Source organism: Mobula birostris, chromosome 15, assembly GCF_030028105.1.
Source record: "Mobula birostris isolate sMobBir1 chromosome 15, sMobBir1.hap1, whole genome shotgun sequence".
Classification (NCBI taxonomy): Eukaryota; Metazoa; Chordata; class Chondrichthyes; order Myliobatiformes; family Myliobatidae; genus Mobula; species Mobula birostris.
Genome location: NC_092384.1, coordinates 22,110,526 through 22,135,632, shown reverse-complemented (window position 1 = coordinate 22,135,632; position 25,107 = coordinate 22,110,526). Strand labels below are relative to the sequence as shown.

Here is a 25,107-nt window from a genome sequence, read left to right as displayed (position 1 = left end):
GCTGGAACACAGAGGCCTCTTGTTTTTTTAAAATCCTTTTCCTCTGGAGTTATATTTATTTATCTTGGGCCTAATCCTGTTTCTTGGAGAAGAGGGTGGTCACTCGAAGGAGGACAGGGTCCCTGACAGGAGCTTTTCTCGACACCTCTGCTGGTGACAGGCCACCTTGGGGATATCAGACAGTCCCCACTTCAAAAGTACTGCCGGACCAATTAAGAACTTCTAAGGATCAAAAAGAATAACTGAGATCTTATAACTGTAAAGTTAGATGTCAAAGAGCATATTCTTATGTCTTTTTTTTCTGTCAGTTCCCTGTTTGCTCTGTTCTCCCTGAGGAACGGGGTCTGTTCTCCCTGAGGTACGGGCTCTGTTCTCCTGTTCTCCCTGAGGAACGGGGGGGGGGGTCTGTTCTCCCTGAGGAACGGGGGGGGGGGTCTGTTCTCCTTGAGGAACGGGGGGGGGGTCTGTTCTCCCTGAGGAACGGGGGGGGGGGGTCTGTTCTCCTTGAGGAACGGGGGGGGGTCTGTTCTCCCTGAGGAATGGGGGGCTCTATTCTGTGATGCAGTAGCCTGCATGGACTGAGGAGTGATCCAAACCGATCTCTGATAATTCCAGCATGGGGAAGGTGTGTTGCTGTTCCAACTCTCTCTTAGTGCCCTGGTTAAATCACAGGGGTGTCCCAAAGGTGGGAAATGGCAAAAAGACAAAAATGTGTAAAACTATATAAAAAACAAGGAAAGGATGGCCATGTGAGGAAATCGTGGTTGGCAAGAGAGGTGGAACATCTTGTCAAGAGGAAGAAGGAAGCTTAGTTAAGTTCTAGGATACAAGGATCAGACAGGGCTTTGGAGAATTAAAAGGTTGCCAGGAAAGCGATTAACAAGAGATTTAGGAGTTCTAGAAGGGGACATGAGAAGGCCTTGCTGAGTAAGATTAAGGAAAGCCCCTTCACGTATGTGAAGAACACAATGATTAGAGTCAGGGTAGGACGAAACAGGTTAAAAGAGGAAAGGTCCCTTGTGTCAGAGGAGGTCGGGGATGCCCTCAATGAATACCTTATTTCAGTATTCACCAGTGAAAGAGACCTTTGTGAATGGCAGGACTGCATAAAACAGGCTGATATGCTGGAACACATTGACATTTAGAAAGCAGCTGCCTTGGAACTTTAGCAAGGCTCTAGGATAGGTGAGACCCCAAAACCAGATGGGATATGCCTCTGGTTACTACAGGAAGCAAAAGAAAAGGTTTCTGCAACTTTGGTGATGATCTTTGCACCCTCACTGGCCACAGGATTAGTACCAGAAGGTTGGAGGGGGGCAAATGCTACTCCTCTGTTCAAGAAAGGTCATAGGAATAATCTTTGGAATTATAGACCAGTGAATCTCAGGTCAGTGGTGGGAAAACTATTGGAGATGATCCTTAGAAACAGGATTTACAAGCATTGGTGGCTTTGTGAGGGACAAGTTGTGCTTCACGAGCCTGCATGAATTATTTGGGGAAGTGACAAAACACATTGATGAAGGTAGAGCAGTGGATGTAGTGTATACAGATTTTCAAAAGGCATTTGATAAAGCTCTCCATGGTAGGCTTGTACCGAAAGACAGGCGGCATGGGATCCAGGGAAACTGGGCTGTGTGAATTCAGAACTGGTTTGACCACGGAAGGCAGAGAGTGGTAGCAGATGGAGCTTATTCTGCCTGGAGGTCGGTGACCAGTGGTGTTCCACGGGGATTTGCTCTTTGAGATTTTTATAAATGACTCGGATAAGGAAGTGGAAGGGTGAGTTAATAAGTTTGCAGATGACACAAATGTTGCTGGTGTTTTGAATAGTGTAGAAGGTTGTTGTAGGATGCAGAGCTAGGCTGAGAAGTGGCAGATGGAGTTCAATTAGAAAAGTATGAATTGATTCACTTAAGGTCAAACTTAAAGGCAGAGTGCAGGGTTAACGGCAGGAATCTGATCTGTGTGGAGGAACAGAGGGATCTGAGGGTCCATGTCCATAGATCCCTCAAAAATTGCCATGCAAGCAGCAAGTGGTGATGGGATGTGCTGGCCTTCATTCTTTGGGGGACTGAATTCACAAGCCACAAGATAATGTTGCAGCTCTATAATATTCTGTTTAGACCTTACAGTGTTCAGTTCTGGTCACCTCATTATAGGAAGGACATGGAAGCTTTGGAGATGGCTCGGAGGAGATTTACTAGGATACGTCCTGGGTCAGAAAGCATGTTTCAGAGGACAGGTTGAGCAGGCAAAGGCTTTTCTCTTTGAAACAAAAGAGGATAAGTGGTAAAGGTGTATAAATGGTAAAAGGCATAGATAGAGTGGACAGCCACAGCAACCTTTCACCAGGGCAGAAACGGATAACACAAGGGGGCATAATTTTAAGGTGATTAGAGCAAAGTATAGGGAAGATATCAAAGATGGGTCTTTTACACAGAGAGTGGTGGGTACAGGGATTGTACTGCTGAGGTGGTGGTAGACAGCAATACATTAGGGAGATCTAAGAAACTCTTAGATAGACTCAAGGATGAAAGCAAATGGAGGGTTATGTGGAAGGGAAGGGTTAGATTGATCTTGGAGGAGGCTAAAAGCACAGCATAACATCGTGGGCCAGGTGCTGTAAGGTGCTGTGTCGTTCTATGGTTAAGACAAAAGTTAACCACTGGCATGTGGAAAAGTTGATAAGAAACTCCAAGCTAGAACAAGAATCTTGCTCTTCTGTCAGAGTCTAGGAAAGAAGCACTAATTCGCAATTACCACAGAGGCTGACGCTGTCATTCACATCGCGTCTTGTATCCCAGGCTCTGTCTACGCAAGTGGACTCCTGCACAGAGAAAAGCAAAATCACACAGGGCCAGAAAATAACGAGGCAATTCAGAGCAGCTCATCCTTTGTGGATGTGGTTCCAGCATTTTCACATTCTGGTTCGGATTTCCATCATCTGCATTTTTTGTGATTGTATTTAGTGCTGAATTCACTAGCTTCCCAACCCCTGCTCCCTCACGGTGGTGAAATTCAGACTAAGTTGCCACAGTTTGTCACTCTATTTTGTTTCTGCCCCAGACTTCAAAGATTTCCCTCTGGGATCCCTCTTCCCTGCTTGACAAACTTTTCAAACCCAACTTCACTTCTCCTCTCCTTTCTTCGTATTTCTTTGGGATGGTCTACTCAATGGGCCTTGAGACCTCACCTTGACATCTGGCTCCCTCTGGGCACCTTCTACCTGAACGTATCATGGCTTGGGATGGTAACTGCTACGCACGTGACCGCAAGAAACTGCAGAGTCGTGGACCCAGTTCAGCATACCACGGAAACCAACCTCCCCTCAGTTATGTAGCTAGCATAATCAAAGACCCACCCATCCCGACATTGGGCATTTTTCCCTCTCCCATCGAGCAGAAAATACAAAAGCCTGAAAGCACGTGCCACCAAGCTCAAGGGCAGCTTCTGTACCGCTCTTGAATGAACCTCTTGTGTGATAAGATGGACTCTTGACCTCACAATCTACTTTGCAGTGGTCTTACACCCTTCTTTTTTCCAGACTGCATTTCCTTTGTAGCTGTTACACTTTATTCTGTATTGCTGTCGTTTTACTTTGTAGTACTTCAACACACTGCGCAATGAACAGTGTGCAAGGTAAACTTTTCACGGCATCTCAGTATGTGGTAATGATGAACCAATTCCAATTCCATTACCTCCAGTGTCCTCAATACCCTCTGAATCTGGGTTACCACCCTTCCCCATTCGCTCTGAACGGGCAGTCACAGCAAAGTGACCAGGTGCTCGGGAGACACAGGACACTGTTTCCAGAACGGGTGGTTGTCTTCGGAAGAGTTAAGGAGAGTGAGAGGAGACTTGAGTGAAACATTTAAGATCCTGAAAGGACTTGAGAGGGTGGACATGAAGAGGATGTTTCTGTTTATGTATTCAGAGCTGGGGAAAAGGTGTAACAGTTTAAAAGTAAAGTCTTGCATGTTAACACAAGGGATGCTGAGTTTTGGAATTTCTCTTCCTCAAAGGGCAGTGGAAGCAAGACACTGCATATCTTTCTAAGGCAGAGGTAAGTAGGTTCATGATAGCAGGGGTGAAGGGTCGCTGAGAGTGGGTGGGAATATTAATTTGAAGTCACAATCACATTAGCACTGACTGCTTTGAGTGACAAGGCATGCTAAGTGACCCTCAGCCCAATCTTACTCCAAGCTCAAACGTCTGTGCACCAGGCAAACTGCCTAGTTGGGAGGAAACCATATTACCATACAATTCCAGGACAAAGGGACAGCTTCCCATCTTCATTCCACGAAGAAACAAACGTAAACTAAGTGCAAGGGTTGGTTTTAGTTGCATCTGAGCTCAGTCTGGATTTCCATCACCTCCTACTAGGCCTTCCTAGTAATCCTCCCAACAGCTCCAAGTGACCGGCTGGAATGTTACATCAGGCTCGTGCAGGAAAAGGTTTGTAAATGGCAAAGCCACCCAGGCACACGGACGTAATGAAAATAGAGGCACACTGTGACGGAAGAATGCATTTGATTGAGTGTGGAGTAGGCTTATACAGGTCAGTATAATGTTGTGGGCTGAATGGACTGTATTGATCTACTATTATTCTTTAATTATGACCCTTTCATTGAGACATTCCCTGTAGTGAAAGCTTCTCAACTTCTCCCCCATCGCATCCCTTCAGGATCTTGTACAGTTTAATAAGATCGCCACCATCCCCCCATTCTGCTAAGACAAAAACTGATACAGTTTAGCCTCGCATTTGCCCTTCCACAGATTCTGCCTGGCCTGCTGAATATTTCCAGCATTTTCTGATTTTATCTTAAATAAAACATACACAGAAATTTACCAGTTGCAGTTGCAATAAACTATTTGTTTTGCCATACTCATGTACATTACATATAGTAGATACACAATCATATACACTCTGTGGCCACTTTATTAGGTACACCTGCTCTTTAATGCAAATATCTCATCAGACAATCACGTGGCAGCAACTCAATGTATAAAAGCATGCAGACATGGCCAAGAGGTTCAGTTGTTGTTCAGACCAAACATCAGAATGTGACCTAAGTGACTTTGACTGTGCAATGATTGTTGGCGCCAGATGGGGTAGTTTGAGATCTACTGTAACAGTGCCTCAGTGAACAAAGCTGAATCAAGGGAAGATGGATGAGAGTTAAAAGTGTCTCCATGCTTGAACTGTACTCAGTAAAGCTGGGGTACAGTAAGAAATACATGGAGATATGGAGTCATAGAACACTACAGTAGAAAAACAGGCCCTTCAACTCATCCAGTCTATACTGAACTCTCATTCTGGCTGGTTCCATCAACCCGCACCTGGACCATAGCCCTCCATACCTCTCCCATCCATGTACTCATCCAAACTTCTCTTCAATGTTGAAATGAAACCTGCTTCCACCACTTCCACCGGCAGCTCATTCCACACCCTCACCACCCTATGAGTGAAGAAATTACCCCTCATGTCACCGTTAAACATTTCACCTTTCACCCTTAACCCATAACCTCAAGTCCTAGTTTCACCCGACCTCAGTGGAAAAAGCCTGCTTGCACTTGGCCTACCCGTACCTCTCATAATTTAGCATTCCTCTATCAAATCTGCCCTCGTTCTCTCATGCCCCAGGGAATAAAGTCTTTACCTGTTCAACCTTTCCCCGTAACTCAGGCCCTTCTGTTCAACAACAGCCTCGTATAACTGCTCTGTTCTCTGTACAGGAGTGTGCGCCAACACCTTATGCAAAGATGTGATGATTACAAAGGTCAGGAGTTACCTGGTGTTTCGCAGGACAGTCAACATAGAAAGGCTGTAGAAATGCCAGAACAATAAAGGGCAGTGTACTGGCAGCAGTCTGTACTAAACTCAGCCACTCACTCTCTCACCAGGGATGTGTAACCTACCACGTTGTCTGTCTCTGGGATTTGGGACAAAACTAGAGGGCTTGAGGAAACCTGTGTGGTTACTTTGAGAAGGTGTAAACTGCACACTGACATCAGGACGGAGACGGGTGACGGGTGACGGGGGATGGGGGACGGGGGACGGGGGTTATGAGGATGTGGCTCTACTAGTTAAACCACTGCTCTCTCCTTTCCCCATGTGTCCTGCTGTTCTATAGCTGCACACACTCTCACACTCACACACACACTCAAATACACATACTGACACACACCCACTCTCTCTCACACATACACACACTCACACCCACTCACATACACATACAGACACACACACACACACACACACACACAGGCTCTCTCTCTCACACACACTCACACACGTTGTCTCTCTCCCAAGCACGTGCCCGCTTGGGAAGCTATACCTGCTGTGCCAGGGCCTGCACTGCCATTCGGAGCTCTGCCTCACTCTGCAGCTCTGCCTCGAGATTGTAGACACACTCTGGGAGGAAACAGCAGACATTAAACAGAGTCACCAGGGGGCACAGTATCCACCCATCCACAGAAACCAGGCGCCTGCTTGTTTCTGGACTAACACCCACTCCCCATCTGTCCCCACCCCCAGACCATTCCCACACCCCTTCCCCTTCCATCACCACCCTTCTGAACAATTCCCACCCAGTCCTGATAACTATTACACCCTCCTTGTCTCTACAAAGAGACTCACTAGCACTATAAACTCAAGGGATCAACTTTACAGGCAGTATTAAAGAAAAGCGTTTATACAGTCATAGAACACTACAGTACAGAAACAGGCCCTTCGGCCCATCTAGTTTGTGCCAAACTATTATTCTGCCTTAGTGTTAGGGCTAGTGTTAAATTTACATCCCCCATGATACGCTATATCTTATGATGTATGGGACATCAATATTGTATGCATCACGGGCCCAGTACATCCCTGTGCCTACGTTGACATGGCCTTGGACTTAACTTGTCTACTTGCACTGCATGCCCTCTGTAAATGTAACATGATATACCACATTTCATTTTCCTTTCCACTACCTCAGTAGACGTAGGTATGGCATGATTTGTCAGGATGGCACGCAGACTAAAGCACTACACCTGACAATTCCAATTCCAGAGTACCTGAAAAGGGAGGGCGATCGTCAGGATTTGTAAGCCAACACTTTTTCATCAGATTGACGAGTCCCTCATGAGATTTCAGAATATCCTCAGGGATGTCCCGCAGGTCAGGTCTGTCTCCTTTGCTCACACACAGTTTTAAATGCTCAGAGTTTACAGCATCTAAAGAAATGAAAATGTCCTCATTCAATGCGCCAAATGGGAAGACGGGTGGCTTAAATAACACAGGGAAAACTCCAATAATTCAATACCCACTTGTCAGGAAATTCCAGTGGCTTGACAGCTGACTCACGGATCACTCCCGGAGTGAGATGAGTGTGCAGAGTGTAGGAGGGATGTGCAGCCAGAACAGGGGTCAGGGGTCAAGAACGCCACACACATTGACGTATGTATGTTGAAACTATTTGCTGCTCCCTTTATCTCCCGTACCAAGAAAGTGCTGGGGTCTTAACCAGGAATATCATCTAACAGGACAGAAAATCTGCACATCCAGCACCATCAAAATCTCAGAAGCGCTGGATTATGGAATTTTACTGTAAAACATCTCTCTTGATGTTTCATTCTGCCCCCCAGGCCAACTTGTACAAATCTTACACATGCAAGGATGTGGATGTTGGCAGATAGGTCAAAGCATAAAATGTTCCTTAGGCTACATGCTGGCTCCCAAAGCCTTCAGCAGTACCAACATCACATCAAGCACCCGAACTACAAGATGGGGCCACATCCAGAGTAAGAGTGCAAGATCCACTAACGATCAGTCCCAAGAAAGGTTCTGTGAGTTAGGGCGGAACACTAAGGAGCAAGGAAACATGAAAAACATAATGTAAATAGAAGAAAGATAATATAAAATCCTTCAGTGCAGGATTCTGTTAATTTTTAATAATCCTATACACTATAGGTGCTTCAAACCATCATTTCTCCAGGTTGTACTTAATGGGATTAAAATGTAATTCTGACAAAGGTCTTTGACTGAAACATTAGCTCTGTTTCACCTTCCACACTTACTGACTGCTCTGCTCAGGGCTTCGCACATTCTCTGCATTTAGCTTTTATAAAACAGTTACAGTCATACTTACGTTCATAAGGTTTCTTGCATGTTAGTATCTCCCAGATAACAATTCCATAGCTGTGAAATTAGAAACAGAAAATGATCAAAGCATTTATAGTCCACCCAATAGTAACAGGGACATAGAGGAGCAGATAGGGAGACAGATTCTGCAAAGGTGTAAAAATAACAGGGCTGTCATGGTGGAAGATTTTACTTTCCCCAATATTGATTGGCATCTCCCTGAGCAAGGGGTTTAGATGGGGTTGAGTTTGTTAGGTGTGTTCAGGAAGGTTACCTGACACAATATATCGATAAGCCTACAAGAGGAGAGGCTGTACTTGATCTGGTATTGGGAAATTAACCTGGTCAGGTGTCAGATTTCTCAGTGGGAGAGCATTTTGGAGATGGTGATCACTATTCTGTCTCCTTTACCATAGCATTGGAGAGGGATAGGAGCAGACAAGTTAGGAAAGTGTTTAATTGGAGTAAGGGGAAATATGAAGCTATCAGGCAGGAACTTGGAAGCATAAATTGGGAACAAATGTTCTCAGGGAAATGTATGGCAGAAATGTGGCAAATGTTCTGGGATAATTTGCGTGGATTTCTGCATAGGTACGTTCCAATGAGACAGGGAAAGGATAGTAGGGTACAGGAACCATGGTATACAAAGGCTGTTGTAAACCTAGTCAAGAAGAAAAGAAAACCTTACGAAAGTTTCAAAAAACTAGGTAATGATAGAGATCGAGAAAATTATAAGCATAGCAGGAAGGAGTTTAAGAATGAAATTAGGAGAGCCAGAAGGGACCATGAGATAGCCTTGGTGAGCAGGATTAAGGGAAACCCCAAGGCATTCTACAAGTATGTGAAGAGCAAGAGAATAAGACGTGAGAGAATAGGACCAATCAAGTGTGACAGTAGACAGGTATGTATGGAACTGGAGGAGATAGCAGAGGTCTTAATGAATAATTTGCTTCAGTATTCACTACGGAAAAGGACCTTGGTGATTGTAGGGATGACTTACAGCAGACTGGAAAGCTTGAGCATATAGACATTAAGAAAGAGGTCTTGCTGCAGCTTTTGGAAAGCATCAAGTTGGATAAGTCACCGGGACCGGACGAGATATACCCCAGGCTACTGTGGGAGGCGAGTGAGGAGATTGCAGAGCATCTGGCGATGATCTTTGCATCATCAATGAGGATGGGAGAGGTTCCAGAGGATTGGAGGGTTGCGGATGTTGTTCTCTTATTCAAGAAAGGGAGTAGAGATAGCCCAAGAAATTATAGACCAGTGAGTCTTACTTCAGTGGTTGGTAAGTTGATGGAGAAGATCCTGAGAGGCAGGATTAATGAACATTTGGAGAGGCATAATATGATTAGGAATAGTCAGCATGGCTTTGTGAAAGGCAGGCCATGCCTTATGAGTCTGATTGAATTTTTTGAGGATGTGACTAAACACATTGATGAAGACAGAGCAGTAGATGTAATGTGTATGGATTTCAGCAAGGCATTTGGTAAGGTACCCTATACAAGACTTATTGAGAAAGTAAGGAGGCATGGGATCCAAGGGGACATTGCTTTGTGGATCCAGAACTGGCTTCTCCACAGAAGGCAAAGAGTGGTTGTAGATAAATCATATTCTGCATGGAGGTTGGTCACCAGTGGTGTGCCTCAGGGATTTGTTCTGGGACCCTTCTCTTCGTGATTTTTATAAATGACCTGGATGAGGAATTGGAGGATGGGTTAGTAAATTTGCTGACAACACAAAGGTTGGGGGTGTTGTGGATTGTGTGGAGGGCTGTCAGCAGGACATTGATAGGATGCAAAACTGGGTTGAGAAGTGGCAGATGGTGTTCAACCCAGGTAAGTGTGAGGTGGTTTATTTTGGTAGGTCAAATATGATAGCAGGATATCATATTAATGGTAAGACTCTTGGCATTGTGGAGGATCAGAGGGATCTTGGGGTCCGTGTCCATAGGACACTCAAAGCTGCTGTGCAAGTTGACTCTGTGGTTAAGAGGGCATATGGTGTATTAGCATTCATCAACCGTAGGATTGAGTTTAGGAGCCGAGAGGTAATGTTACAGCTACATAGGAACCTGCTCAGACCCCACTTGGAGTACCGTGCTCAATTCTGGTTGCCTCGCTATAGGAAGGATGTGGAAACTATAGAAAGGGTGCAGAGGAGATTTGCCTGGATTAAGGAGCATGCCTTACGAGAATAGGTTGAGTGAACTTGGCCTTTTCTCCTTGGAGGAATGGAGGATGAGAGGTGACCAGATAGAGGTGTATAAGATGATGAGAGGCATTGATCGTGTGGATAGTCAGAGGCTTTTTCTCAGGGCTGAAATAGCTAGCACGAGAGGGCACAGATTTAAGGTGCTTGGATGTAGGTACACAGGGAATCACAGAGGTGAGTTTTTTATGCAGAAAGTGGTGAGTGCATGGAATGGGCTGCTGGCAACAGTGGTGGGGGCGGATACAATAGAGTCTTTTAAGAGCTCCTGGATTGGTAGCTTAGAAAAATAGAGGGCTACAGGTAGCCCTAGGTAATTTCTAAAGTAAGTACATGTTCGGCAGAGCTTTGTGGGCTGAAGGGCCTGTATTGTGCTGTAGGCTTTCTATGTTTCTATTAATTGGTGTCTTCAATTTTGAGAACAAGGAACCATGACAGTAATAAACTTATAAATTCTGAATGAAGGTTAAGCCCTTCCCAAAAACAAACAACCCTGCAGATTATATTGTCTGAGTTAATTTACTACCTGCAGTGTTAGCTCTCATTAGCCACTCAAAAAGCTAGCCATTTTATTGAGGGTCTGAAGATATTTTCCTTCATCCCCTCTAACAACCGTCCTGACAGTGGTGAGATCAGAATGAGGCAAGCAGCCCACTCCAGACCCCTCTGAATTGAGCCTCGATTCTCTGCTTGTGGCATCAATTTATGAAATTAGCTTTGGCCTTTCAAGCCACCGAGAACGGGTCACAATTGGGTAGCAGTGCCCCACTGACCACACTCTAGTGTGGTATATTGCTGATGCTCCCTGTAATGTCGGACGGCGCAGTAGAGTAGCAGTCACCATCATGTTATTGTAGTCTCAGCAACCCATGTCCAATTCCTGTTGCTGTCCATAACAGGTTTTATGTTCTCCTGTGACTGCCTGGGTTTCCTCCGGGTGCTCCGGTTTCCTCCAAAGACGTGCGGGTAGGTTGGTTAACGTGGGTGTAATTGGGCAGCACAGGTTCGCTGGGCCCGAAGGCCCTGTTACCATGAAATAAAACATAAGCAATGCGACTAATCCCAATGCTCCAGCTCACAGTTTTACGGATGGGGTTTGAGAACAGTTTGGAAAGTGAATCGGTTGGGTCTGGAGAAGATGGAGTGTTGACTAGGAAGATTTTCTATTTGCATTTCTAAGTCATTTAAATTAACCTGGATTATGAGCCAAAGGGAGTTCTGGAGATACGCTGAAAACGAACATCAAAACCATCATTTTTGCCATTTACTCACTCACCTGTACACATCAAACTTTCTGCCTCTCCTGGTATTGATGTCATTGAAGCATTCAGGTGGCATGTAACTCAGGGTGCCGTGAATTTTGCTGGAGTCACCGCTATTCTGACTTGTCAGCTCCCACCAATTTGCCAGACCAAAATCACAAACCTGGGGAAGAAAAGGGGATAAAAGACAGAAGATTTGAAAAGCAAAGTCAAGAGTGGGCCTGTTTCTTGTTGTACAGGCCACCAGACGCCTAACTTGATGAAAAAAAAATTCAGAAGAGATTGAGCAAGTTTATGTAACTGTAGCCACGGCACAGATGGAGGAACACAGCAGGTCGAGCAGCATCTGTGGGGGGAATGGTATTCCCCCCCCAACCTTCTTCTATTCTCCACTCTGACCTTGCACCTCTTCTCACCTGCCTATTACCTCCCCCTGGGCCCACTCCTTCTTCTCTTTCTACTTTCCACTTTCCTCTCCTATCAGATTCCTTCCTCTCCAGCCCTTGACCTTTCCCACCCACATGGCTTCACCTATCACCTTTCAGCTAGCCTCCTTCCCCTCGCCACCTCCACCTTTTTATTCTGGCATCTTCCCCCTTCCTTTTCAGTCTTGAAGAAGCATCTTGGCTCAAAACATCGGCTATTTATTCATTTGCATAGATGCCATCTGACTTGCTGAGTTCCTCCAGCAGTCTGTGTGTGTTGCTTTGGATTTCTAGCATCTGCAACTTTCTAGTGTTAAGGAATTGTTGATGTTTCGTATCAAAATTCTGAATCAGGAGCTGAAGCATCAACCAATTCCTTTCCGTCCACAGATGCTGCCTAACTCACTGAGTCCCGCCAGCAAATTGTTAGTTGCTCCAGGTTCAAGCATCTGTGTCAGTTATGTACCTGTGATCATTTGTGTCAGTTATGTACCTGTGATCAGCTGTGTCAGTTACGTACCTGTGATCAGCTGTGTCAGTTACGTACCTGTGATCATTTGTGCCAGTTACGTACCTGTGATCAGCTGTGTCAGTTACGTACCTATGATCAGCTGTGTCAGTTACGTACCTGTGATCAGCTGTGTCAGTTATGTACCTGTGATCAGCTGTGTCAGTTATGTACCTGTGATCAGCTGTAGGTTCCTGTTTAAGAAAATGTAAAGCTACCAATACTGGAAATCAGGAATAAACACTGAAAGTGCAGGAAATATTCAGCAGGTCAGGCAGCTCCAGGTTTAGGGTTAGCAAGTAGGGCAGGGGCTTGGGATGGGAGTCAGTTTTATTGGTTCATTTCTAGAGTTTGAAGTTTAGAAATCAGCAATACCAGGCAACTAAGAATTCAGTTTAAGATTACACATCGGTGTTAGGCCTGCAGGGTGTGGGGCTCAGAGTGTGCTGTTCAGGGCATTAGGGGTCAGGGTGTGAGGGGTTCAGGGTGTTAGGGATCAGAGTGTTAGGAGATCAGGGTGTTAGGGATCAGGGTGTTAGGGATCAGGGTGTTAGGGATCAGGGTGTTAGGGATCAGAGTGTTAGGGGTTCAGGTTGTTAGTGGATCAGGCAGGGTGTTAGGGATCAGGGTGTTAGTGATCAAGGTGTTACTGATCAGGATGTTACGGATCAGGGTGTTAGGGGACCAGGGTCTTAGGGGACCAAAATGTTATGGGACCAGGGTGTTAGTGATCAGGGTGTTAGGGATCAGAGTGTTAGGGATCAGAGTGTTAGGGGATCAGGGTGTTAGGGATCAGGGTGTTAAGGGATCAGGGTGTTAGGGGATCAGGGTGTTAGGGGACCAGGGTTTTAGGGGACCAGGGTTTTAGGACTCAGGGTGTTAGAGATCTGGATATTAGGTATCAGGGTGTTAGGAGACCAGGGTGTTAGGTATCAGGGTGTTAGTTATCAGGGTGTTAGGGATCAGAGTGTTAGGGGATCAGGGTGTTAGGGGATCAGGGTGTTAGGGGATCAGGGTGTTAGGGGATCAGGGTGTTAGTGATCAGGGTGTTAGGGGATCAGAGTGTTAGGGGATCAGGGTGTTACTGATCAGGATGTTAGGGATCAGAGTGTTAGGGGATCAGGATGTTAGGGATCAGGGTGTTAAGGGATCATGTGAGGGGATCAGTGTGAGGGGATCAGTGTGAGGGGATCAGGATGAATGGATCAGGGTGTTAGGGATCAGGGTGTTAGTGATCAGGGTGTTAGGGATCAGGGTGTTAGGGGATCAGGGTGTTAGGGGATCAGGGTGTTAGGGGATCAGGGTTTTAGGGGATCAGGGTTTTAGGGATCAGGGTGTTAGGGATAAGGGTGTTAGGTATCAGGGTGTTAGGGGATCAGAGTTTTAGGGATCAGGGTGTTAGGGATCAGGGTGTTAGGTATCAGGGTGTTAGGGATCAGCATGTTAGGGTTCAGGATGTTAGGGGATCATGTGAGGGGATCAGTGTGACGGGATCAGGGTGAATGGATCAGGGTGAATGGATCAGGGTGTTAGGGATCAGGGTGTTAGGGATCAGGGTGTTAGGGATTAGGGTGTTAGGGATCAGGGTTTTAGGGGATCAGGGTTTTAGGGGATCAGGGTTTTAGGGGATCAGGGTTTTAGGGATAAGGGTGTTAGGGATAAGGGTGTTAGGTATCAGGGAGTTAGGGGATCAGGGTTTTGGGGATCAGGGTGTTAGGGATCAGGGTGTTAGAGATCAGAGTGTTAGGGATCAGGGTGTTAGGGGACCAGGGTGTTAGGGGACCAAAATGTTATGGGACCAGGGTGTTAGTGATCAGGGTGTTAGGGATCAGAGTGTTAGGGATCAGGGTGTTAGGGATCAGGGTGTTAGGGGTCAGAGTGTTAGGAATCAGGGTGTTAGCGGATCAGGGTGTTAGCGGATCAGGGTGTTAGGGGTTCAGGTTGTTAGGGGATGAGGATGTTAGGGATCAGGGTGTTAGGGATCAGGGTGTTAGTGGTCAGGGTGTTTGGGATCAGGTTGCTAGGTATCAGGGTGTTAGTGATCAGGGTGTTAGGGGATCAGGGTGTTACTGATCAGGATGTTAGGGATCAGGGTGTTAGGGGACCAGGGTGTTAGGGGACCAGACTGTTAGGGATCAGGGTGTTAGAGGTTCAGAGTGTTAGGGGTTCAGGTTGTTAGGGGATCAGGGTGTTAGGGATCAGGGTGTTAGTGATCAGGGTGTTAGTGATCAGGGTGTTAGGGATCGGGTGTTAGGGATCGGGGTGTTAGAAGATCAGGGTGTTAGGGCTCAGGGTGTTAGTGATCAGGGTGTTAGTGATCAGGGTATTAGGGATCGGGTGTTAGGGGATCAGGGTGTTAGAAGATCAGGGTGTTAGAGATCAGGGTGTTAGGGCTCAGGGTGTTAGGGGATCAGGTGGTTAGGGGATCAGGGATTTAGGGATAAGGGTGTTAGGGATCAGGGTGTCAGGTATCAGGGTGTTAGGGATCAGGGTGTTAGTGATGAGGGTGTTAGGGGATCAGGGTGTTACTGATCAGAATGTTAGGGATCAGGGTGTTAGGGATCAGGGTGTTAGGGGATCAGGGATTTAGAGGTCAGGGTGTTAGGGATCAGAGTGTTAGGGATCAGGGTGTTAGTGATCAGGGTGTTAGGGGATCAGGGTGTTAGGGGATCAGGGTGTTACTGATCAGGATGTTAGCGAAGAGGGTGTGAGGGGATCAGGGTATTAGGGGACCAGGGTGTTTGGGCTCAGGGTGTTAGGGATCAGGGTATTAGGGATCAGGGTGTTAGGGGATCAGGGTGTTTGTGATCAGGGTGTTAGGGATCAGGGAGTAGGGGATCAGGGTGTTAGGGGATCAGGGTGAGGGGATCAGGGTGTTAGGGATCAGAGCGTTAGGGGATCAGGGTATTAGGTATCAGGTTGTTAGGGGACCAGGGTGTTAGGTATCAGGGTGTTAGTGATCAGGGTGTTAGTGATCAGGGTGTTAGGGATTAGAGTGTTAGGGGATCAGAGTGTTAGGGGATCAGGGTGTTAGGGGATCAGGGTGTTAGGAGATCAGGGTGTTAGGAGATCAGGGTGCTAGTGATCAGGGTGTTAGTGATCAGGGTGTTAGGGGATCAGGGTGTTAGGGGATCAGGGTGTTAGGGATCAGGGTATTAGGTATCACTGTGTTAGGGGACCAGGGTGTTAGGTATCAGGGTGTTAGTGATCAGGGTGTTAGGGGATCAGGGAGTTAGGGGATCAGGGTGTTAGGAGATCAGGGTGTTAGTGATCAGGGTGTTAGTGATCAGGGTGTTAGGGATCAGGGAGTTAGGGGATCAGGGTGTTAGGGGATCAGGGTGTTAGGGGATCAGGGTGTTAGGGGATCAGGGTGAGGGGATCAGGGTGAGGGGATCAGGGTGTTAGGGATCAGGTTGTTAGGGGACCAGGGTGTTAGGTATCAGGGTGTTAGCGATCAGAGTGTTAGGGGATCAGAGTGTTAGGGGATCAGAGTGTTAGGAGATCAGGGTGTTAGGAGATCAGGGTGTTAGGAGATCAGGGTGTTAGTGATCAGGGTGTTAGGGGATCAGGGTGTTAGGGGATCAGGGTGTTACTGATCAGGATGTTAGCGATCAGGGTGTTAGGGGACCAGGGAGTTAGGGGATCAGGGTGTTAGGAGATCAGGGTGTTAGGAGATCAGGGTGTTAGGGATCAGGGAGTTAGGGGATCAGGGTGTTAGGGGATCAGGGTTCAGGATCAGGGTGTTGGTGATCAGGGTGTTAGGTATCAGGGTGTAGGGATCAGGGTGTTAGGGTTCAGGATGTTAGGGGATCATGTGAGGGGATCAGTGTGAGGGGATCATGGTGAATGGATCAGGGTGAATGGATTAGGGTGTTAGGGATCAGAGTGTTGGGGATCAGGGTGTTAGGGATCAGGGTGTTAGGGGATCAGGGTGTTAGGGGATCAGGGTGTTAGGGGATCAGGGTGTTAGGGATCGGGTTTTAAGGGATCAGGGTGTTAGGGGATCAGGGTGTTAGTGATCAGGGTGTTAGGGGATCAGGGTGTTCGGGATCAGGGTGTTAGTGATCAGGGTGTTAGGGGCTCAGGATGTTAGGGGATCAGGATGTTAGGGGATCAGGGTGTTAGGGATCAGGGTGTTAGGGGACCAGGGTTTTAGGGCTCAGGGTGTTAGAGATCAGGATATTAGGTATCAGGGTGTTAGGGGACCAGGGTGTTAGGGGTTCAGGTTTGTTAGGTATCAGGGTGTTAGGGAATCAGGGTGTTAGGGAATCAGGGTGTTAGGGGTTCAGGTTGTTAGGTATCAGGGTGATAGGGGTTCAGGTTGTTAGAGGATCAGGGTGTTAGAGATCAGGGTGTTAGTGATCAGGGTGTTAGGGGATCACGGTGTTAGGGGATCACGGTGTTAGGGGATCAGGGTGTTAGGTATCAGGGTGTTAGGGATCAGGGTGTTAGTGGGTCAGAGTGTTAGGGGTTCAGGGTGTTAGGGGATCAGGGTGTTTGGGGATCTGGGTGTTAGTGGATCAGAGTGTTAGGGGTTCAGAGTGTTAGGGGTTCAGGTTGTTAGGTATCAGGGTGATAGGGGTTCAGGTTGTTAGAGGATCAGGGTGTTAGAGATCAGGGTGTTAGTGATCAGGGTGTTAGGGGATCACGGTGTTAGGGGATCACGGTGTTAGGGGATCACGGTGTTAGGTATCAGGGTGTTAGGGATCAGGGTGTTAGTGGGTCAGAGTGTTAGGGGTTCAGGGTGTTAGGGGATCAGGGTGTTTGGGGATCTGGGTGTTAGTGGATCAGAGTGTTAGGGGTTCAGAGTGTTAGGGGTTCAGGTTGTTAGGTATCAGGGTGTTAGGGGATCAGGGTGTTAGGGGATCAGGGTGTTAGGGGATCAGGGTGTTAGAGGTTCAGAGTGTTAGGGGTTCAGGTTGTTAGGTAACAGGGTGTTAGGGGATCAGGGTGTTAGGGGATCAGGGTGTTAGGGGATCAGAGTGTTAGGGGTTCAGGTTGTTAGGTAACAGGGTGTTAGGGGATCAGGGTGTTAGGGGATCGGAGTGTTGGGGTTCAGAGTGTTAGGGGTTCAGGTTGTTAGGTATCAGGGTGTTAGGGATCAGGGTGTTAGGGGATCAGGGTGTTAGGGGATCAGGGTTTGAGGTTTATTTCTGGAATCTGTCCATATTAATTTACGGATTGTTGGGGTTACATAGTACAGTGAAGTTACCAAAATGTACCCCATTCTCCCCAACATCTGGTATGTACCTTTCTCTCTACACTTGGTTTCTGCTGTCGATTGTGAGGGAGGTTACACATCCAAAATGTCTCACAGGTGCTAATTGTGTGGTTTTGAATTCCAGCCATTTATCTTGTTGGTGCTGGTTCTGGAGGGAACTCGACACTTTGCAAGCAGTGTTTGCTTCTCCCGAGCCAACACCTCCCCTGACACTTGAGATGACATCACCACACCACTCTGATGATAAGATTCTGATAACATTAATGGTTTTCAGAATAGCTTATACCTTAATATGATAGTCCTTATTCAGTAGAACGTTAGCAGGCTTTAAGTCAAGATGATAAAGGGCTGGGTTCAGGTTATGTAGGAAGTTCATTCCCAAAGCAATCTCGTACACAGAGCGCAGGCGAAGCGGCAAAGGGACTTCATAGTGGTGAAGAAGGTTTTCCAAAGATCCATTCTCCATGAATTCGGTCACCAGTCCCAACAATTTGGTTCCATGCTCCGAACAAGTTTCTGTAATTCCGTACAATCGGAGAACATACTCAAACTGTGCATTGTGCAGCTTCCTTGCTTCATCCAACAGCTTGTGGTTATCGCTATAATGATACACAGGGAGATGTCATACTGACGCAATTAATCATCGTCAGATCTTCAACAAATACTGTCGTTAACAATTCCTAAGTCATAACTACCAGCAAGCAATCAAACTGGCACTTAAAATTTGCCATTTCATAGTTTCACACTAAGTGTCTTTTGACAATTTTTTTCCATCTCCATTACCTCTCTCCGTCTGGCATTTATTTCTTTCATATTCATCTCTCTTATCTTTTTGTATCCAATTTGATATTGAGGCAGAGCTTGTAGTGGATGGCACTTGCAAAGCTATAAGGTCACAGCTAAACCAGCAGAGCAACACACACACAAAATGCTGGAGCAACTCTGCAGGCCAGGCAGCGTCTATGGAAAAGAGCATAGTCGACGTTTCAGGCCAAGACCTTTCAGCAGGACTGGAGAAAAAAGGAAGATGAGGAGTAGATTTAAAAGGTGGGGGGAGGAGAGAGAAGCACAAGGTGACAGGTGAAACCGGGAGGCAGGGGAATGAAGTAAAGAGCTGGGAAGTTGATTGGTGAAAGAGGTACAGGGCTGGAGAAGGGGAGGTCTGATGGAAGAGGACAGAAGGCCATGGAAGAAAGAAAAGGTGGGAGGAGGGCCAGAGGGAGGCGATGGGCAGGTAAGGAGATAAGATGAGAGTGGGAAAAGGGGATGGGAATGGTAAAGGTGGGGCATTACCAGAAGTTTGAAAAATCAATGTTCATGCCATCAAGCTGGGGGCTACCCAGATGGAATATAAGGTGTTGTTCCTCCAAACTAAAATAGCAGAAATCTGATGCCCCTGGAGAGCACATGGATGTTTCAGCAGGTAGTGCTGATAGCTCATAACTTCAGTGATGTAGGCCCAGTCCTGACTTTGGGGCTATCTGTGGAGTCATACCCATATGGGTTGCCCCAGGGTGCTCCACTTTCCTACAATGTCCTAAACATGGAGTAAGTTACTCCTGGTGTAGATGGATACATGAGAGGGAGAGTGAGTCTCAGAAAGGTAAATTCAGGGAATGGGATCAGTGGGGTTGTTCCACGAGCCGGAGAACTGATTATGTTTACTTGGAGTGCAGTCACAAGAAAGTAGCATCCATCATCAAAGGCCTCACCATCCAGTCCATGGTCTCTTCTCCCTATCATCGGGCAGGGGGCACCACACCTTGGGTCCCACCCACCAGGTTCAGAAACAGGTATCACCCCACAACCATCAGGCTCCTGAAGCAATGTTGAAAACTTCAGTCACTACAACTCTGAACAGATTCTACCACCCGCAGGCTAACTTTGAAGAACTCAGGATATCAGATTTAGTTATGGCGTGTACATGGATACATACAGTGAAATGCAATGCTTGCATTAACAGCAAACCCACCCGAACATTGTGCCGGGACAGCACAGACGTCACGCCACACATTCTGTTGGCAACCTAGATTACCCACAATGCTCGGCAGAACAACATCTAACACAAGCAACAAAACAACAGCAAAACAAGCTCCATTCTCCCACACACACACACACACACACACAGTCCTCCAGCCCCTTTACAACTGACATTCTCTGTATAACTTTTTTTGCCGTTGGCCTTCTTTTCTACCTTGTTGTCTTTTCTGTTTATGTATAGTTTTTTTGTAAAAGTCTGTTGTATTTTCTTTTTCCGGCAAAATACCTGCAAGAAAATGAATTTCAAGATAGTACTCTATATGGTAACGTATACCTACTTTGATAATAAAAAAATCTTTAACTTTGAACCAGCATAGAATTGATGGGCCAAAAGCTCTCTTTCCCTCATCCTTTTCCCTTTGCAGGAATGATGCTTTTAGATGTCAGTTATTTCAGGAATTTGCCGATTAAAACAAAGTTCTGCATGAAGTGCAATTGAATGTTTATTGTGGTGCCACTCAATAACTATTTCATAACAAATTCTTGATCCTTAAAACTAGTTTATTATTAAATGTACATTGTTATCTCAGAGTAATGGACTTTAAATTAACAAACATGTGTTTTTATTTTATTTTAAAATGTATATTACACTTTGTACTGTAATCTCATGCGCCTGTTCCAATTTTTAGCTCACTCTCTGCAAAATGTTTAATTAGTTAGTTGAGTATTTGGTCTGACTAACTACCAAGGCGAATGTTTCTTTGACCTTGATTGGTCCGCCTGCTTGCAGACGTCATTGTTGCTGAACACTGGGGTTTCCCGAGAGCTGAGAGTCTCCGAAAGAGAGAAAGGTGGCAGCCAACTTACATGTTCACTTTCTCACAGCTAACCATAAACCTGAGCCGAGGTGTACTGACAGGAAAGGCCTGTCTCAGACTGCACTGCTGAGTTACAGTGGGAAATGATAAACGGGGAGAAAATTCAAAAATTAAGGTTAATTTACAGGCTGAGTGGGTTGTAAGGAAGCCAAATGCGATGTTAGCATTCTTTATGAGAGGACTGGAGTAAAGAGCAAGGACGTAACGCTGAGGCTTTGTAAGGCATTAATCAGATCGCACTTGGGAGTATTGTGAGCAGTTTTCGGCCGCTTATCTAAGATGTGCTGGGGAAGGTCCAGAGGAGGCTCACAAGAATTATTCTGGGAACAAAAGGGTTAATGTATGAGGGTTGTTTGATGGCTCTGGGCCTGTACTCACAGGAGTTTAAAGGAATGAGGGGAGGGGATCTCATTGAAACCTATCGAATAACAGAAGGCCCAGGCAGAGTGGATGTTTCGTATAGTGGGGGAGTCCAGGACTGGGGGCATAGCTTCCAAACAGAGGGACGTCCATTGATAACAGAGATAACGAGGCATTTCTTTAGCCAGGGTAGTGAATCTGTGGAATTCATTGCAGCAGACAGCTGTGGAGGACAAGTCATTGAGTGTACTTAAAGCGGCAGTTGATAGGTTCTTGATTAGTCAGGGCGTCAGAGACGATGGGAAGTAGCCAGAGAATGGGATTCAGAGGGATAATAAATCAGCCATGATGGAAAGGCAGAGCGGACTCGATGTGCTGAATGGCCTTGTTCTACTCCTATATCTTATGGTCTTACTTTTTTAAAAACTATTTTAAAACAATACCAGCTGGGTTATCACAAACAGATTTTGTATCTCCCAGATACAAAATTATGTAGCAAGACACTCTACGAATGTGTCTATAACTAGTAGATATACTGTGAGTTTAAAGTATGAGGTAGCAGATTTCAAGGGGAAATGAGGGACAATTTGGACCGGATTTCAGTAAGGTTTTTTCCACCCAGTCAGTGGTTAGTGTCGGCGTCGTGTACGTGTTGTAGGAGGTGGTCACACCCATGTGTATGCATCACGAAAAGCACCTGAACCGTGGAGGCACAGGAGACTGTGACTGGACTGGTACTCGTCACCCAGCACAGATGTCGTGGAACACACATCAAAGTTGCTGGTGAATGCAGCCGGCCAGGCAGCATCTCTAGGAAGAGGTACAGTCGACGTTTCAGGCCGAGACCCTTCGTCAGGACTAACTGAAGGAAGAGTTAGTAAGAGATTTGAAAGTGGAAGGGGGAGGGGAGATCCAAAATGATAGGAGAAGACAGGAGGGGGAGGGATGGAGCCAAGAGCTGGACAGGTGATAGGCAAAGGGGATACGAGAGGATCATGGGACAGGAGGTCCGGGAAGAAAGACAAGGGCGGGGGGAACCCAGAGGATGGACAAGGTGTATATTCAGAGGGACAGAGGGAGAAAAAGGAGAGTGAGAGAAAGAATGTGTGTATAAAAATACATAACAGATGGGGTACGAGGGGGAGGTGAGGCATTAGTGGAAGTTAGAGAAGTCGATGTTCATGCCATCAGGTTGGAGGCTACCCAGATGGAATATAAGGTGTTGTTCCTCCAACCTGAGTGTGGCTTCATCTTTACAATAGAGGAGGCCGTGGATATACATGTCAGAATGGGAATAGGATGTGGAATTAAAATGTGTGGCCACTGGGAGATCCTGCTTTCTCTGGCGGACAGAGCGTAGGTGTTCAGCAAAGCGGTCTTTCAGTCTGCGTCGGGTCTCGCCAATATATAAAAGGCCGCATCGGGAGCACCGGACGCAGTATATCACCCCAGTCGACTCACAGGTGAAGTGTCGCCTCACCTGGAAGGACTGTCTGGGGCCCTGAATGGTGGTAAGGGAGGAAGTGTAAGGGCATGTGTAGCACTTGTTCCGCTTACAAAGATAAGTGCCAGGAGGGAGATCAGTGGGGAGGGATGGGGGGGGGGACGAATGGACAAGGGAGTCGTGTAGGGAGCGATCCCTGCGGAAAGCAGGCGGGGGGGGGGGGGGGAAAGATGTGCTTAGTGGTGGGATCCCGTTGGAGGTGGCGGAAATTACGGAGAATAATATGTTGGACCCGGAGGCTGGTGGGGTGGTAGGATGTCGTGGTCCGGTTTCTGAGCTGTGATCAATGCTGTCCAACGTGCAGCAGACGCCAGGCTACTGCTCTCACAGTTTAGCTGAACGGTGGTCACTGAGAAGCCAGGTGCCCTGTGAAGGACATCCTCGCCTATGCTTAGTCCGCCAGAAAAAGCCTGATCGCCCGGGAGCCACCCATTTCAACTCTACTTCCCATTCCCATTCTGACGTGTCAGTCCACGGCCTCCTCTGCTGCCGCGATGAGGCCACACTCTCAGGTTGGAGCAGCAACACCTTATGTTCCGTCTGGGTAGTCTCCAACCTGACGGCATGAACACTGACGTCTCGAACTTCCAGTAACTGAACCCCCCACCCCCTCACCATTCCCCCATTCCTGTTTCCCTCTCTCACTTTATCTCCTTACTATCACCGACCACCCTACACTTCTTCCTCCCCTGCGCCACCCTCTTACTCTGACCTCTCTTTCTTCCCAGTCCTGATGAAGGGGCTCGGCCCGAAACGTCGACTGTGCTCTTTTCCATAGACGCTGCCTGGCCTGCTGAGTTTCTCCAGCATTTTGTGTGTGTTGCTTCGGATTTCTAAATCCGTTACTTTTGACACACCAGGGACAGGGAAGTGAGATCTTAAAAAAACAGATGCTGGAACTCCAGAATAGAAACCGAAATGTTTGGAATCACTCATGCAGAAACCCTGGGTCGGTGCAGGACAAGCTCACACCAACCGATCTCACAAGAAGACCTGGGTTACTCTTTCCTACAGTTAGTTGTAGGGAATGGGAAGAGGGGCGCAAACTGGAGACACAGGAGAAACCGGCAATCACACCCTGCTCCGAAAGAGGGATTTCGTAATCCACTTCGATTAGACTCAAACGACAACCGGGGCTGCGCCGCTCTCACTGCAGAGAAAGTCCACACAACAACCCTTCACCGTTCGAGGGGGAGCTAGCGTGTTGCTCATGTCCCATTTACACTGGTGAGACTCGGCCCGCTCCCGGATTACCTTCCATCCAGCTTCATGTACTTTACAGCCACGGGTATCCTCCAGACTTCGTGCTGCGCTTTGTAAACTACGCCGAAGCCTCCAGATCCCACCTCCGTGATCAGCTGCAAATCCTGGGGACGGATGCGAGTGAACTGAGGAGCCGAGGAGTGCCCAGACCTGCACACAGGCCCCTCCGGGCCGTACGCTTCAGCTCCCGGGCGGCGCTTCTGCCCGCACTCGCTCTCCATTCTTCCCAAACCAGCTCCACTGCCGGCGTTCGCCGAGTCCTGCCGCAAATCTTTCAGCAAAATCCCGCCCCTTGGCGGAAATACATGATGATCGCCCTGTGTACATGTGTTCCTTCTTTCTCCGTTGACAGGTAGGAAGGAAGTTTGCTTGCAGAGTTTGAGTGCCGGAGCTGTCTGTGTGGGGACACAGACACACACACACACACACACAGTCTGTCTCTCTCTCTCCCCCCTCCCTCTCCCTCTCTCTCTCTCCCCGCTCGGGGTTCTCTCGTTGGCTCCCACAGCACACAGACCCGCTGCTTGGTCGCTTCTCTGCGAATACAGAATTACTCTTCAGGAGTCTGAATCGACACTTAGTATTATTCATTAAAATATACAGTCCAACAGATGACAATTCAGAAAGAAATTCAGCAAGGGAAACAGCCCTTCGCTGGAGTCAGATTAACCACATAATCAACCAGGCAGCACCTATGAATATGAATAGACAGTCGGGATTTTCGGACAGAGAACCAAGTTAATTTATTATCAAGGTACGTATGTCACCATATACAATCCTGAGGTCCGTTCTTTCACGGGCATGCCCAGTAAATCCGGAAAGCAGAATCGAATCAACGAAAGACCTCACCCAACAGGACCGTCAAATAACCAACAAGCAAAAGACAGACTGAGCAAATACAAAATAAGTAAAAAGAAATATAATAATGATAAATAAACAAGCAATAAACATCGAGAACATGAGACAAGGAGTCCTTCAAAGTGAGCCTGTAGGTTGTCGGAACAATTCAGTGATGGGCTGGTTCAGGGGGCTGACGGCTGAGGGGTAATAACTGTTCCTGAACCGGGTGATGTGGGTCCTGAGCCTCCTGTACCTTCTCCGTAGTGGCAGTAGCGAGCAGAGAGCATAGACTATGCGGTGGGGGTCCTTAATGATGGATGCTGCTTTCCTGCGACTGCGTAGATGTGCTCAATGGTGGGGAGGGTTTTACCCGTGATAGAACGGACAATATCCACTACTTTTTGTAGGATTTTCCATAGCAGGCCGTGATGCAGCAGCCAATATACTCTCCACCACACTACAGAAGATTGTCAAAGTTTGATTCAATATGGTTTGATGCACAAGCTGTTTTCATTCAAAGAATCCAAATT

General features: G+C 47.0%; 1 protein-coding gene across 3 annotated transcripts in view; it reads right to left on the bottom strand.

Moving 5' to 3' along the window:
- Window positions 1-24,309, bottom strand: part of LOC140210464 (receptor-interacting serine/threonine-protein kinase 2-like) — a 43,769-nt gene extending 19,460 nt beyond the window's left edge. For 2 of the 3 annotated variants that reach the window (XM_072279436.1, XM_072279437.1), the window contains exons 1-7: window positions 23,729-24,307; window positions 18,039-18,351; window positions 11,613-11,761; window positions 8,133-8,182; window positions 7,060-7,218; window positions 6,339-6,415; window positions 2,761-2,827 (exon numbers count right to left, since the gene is read on the bottom strand). In XM_072279436.1, coding sequence (XP_072135537.1) covers window positions 2,761-2,827; window positions 6,339-6,415; window positions 7,060-7,218; window positions 8,133-8,182; window positions 11,613-11,761; window positions 18,039-18,351; window positions 23,729-23,958 — 1,045 coding nt within the window. In that variant the 5' untranslated portion in view covers window positions 23,959-24,307. Of the gene's footprint in view, window positions 1-2,760; window positions 2,828-6,338; window positions 6,416-7,059; window positions 7,219-8,132; window positions 8,183-11,612; window positions 11,762-18,038; window positions 18,352-23,728 lie in introns of all 3 variants that reach the window. The other variant, XM_072279438.1, reaches the window with a different exon arrangement.
- Window positions 24,310-25,107: the final 798 nt, after the last annotated feature.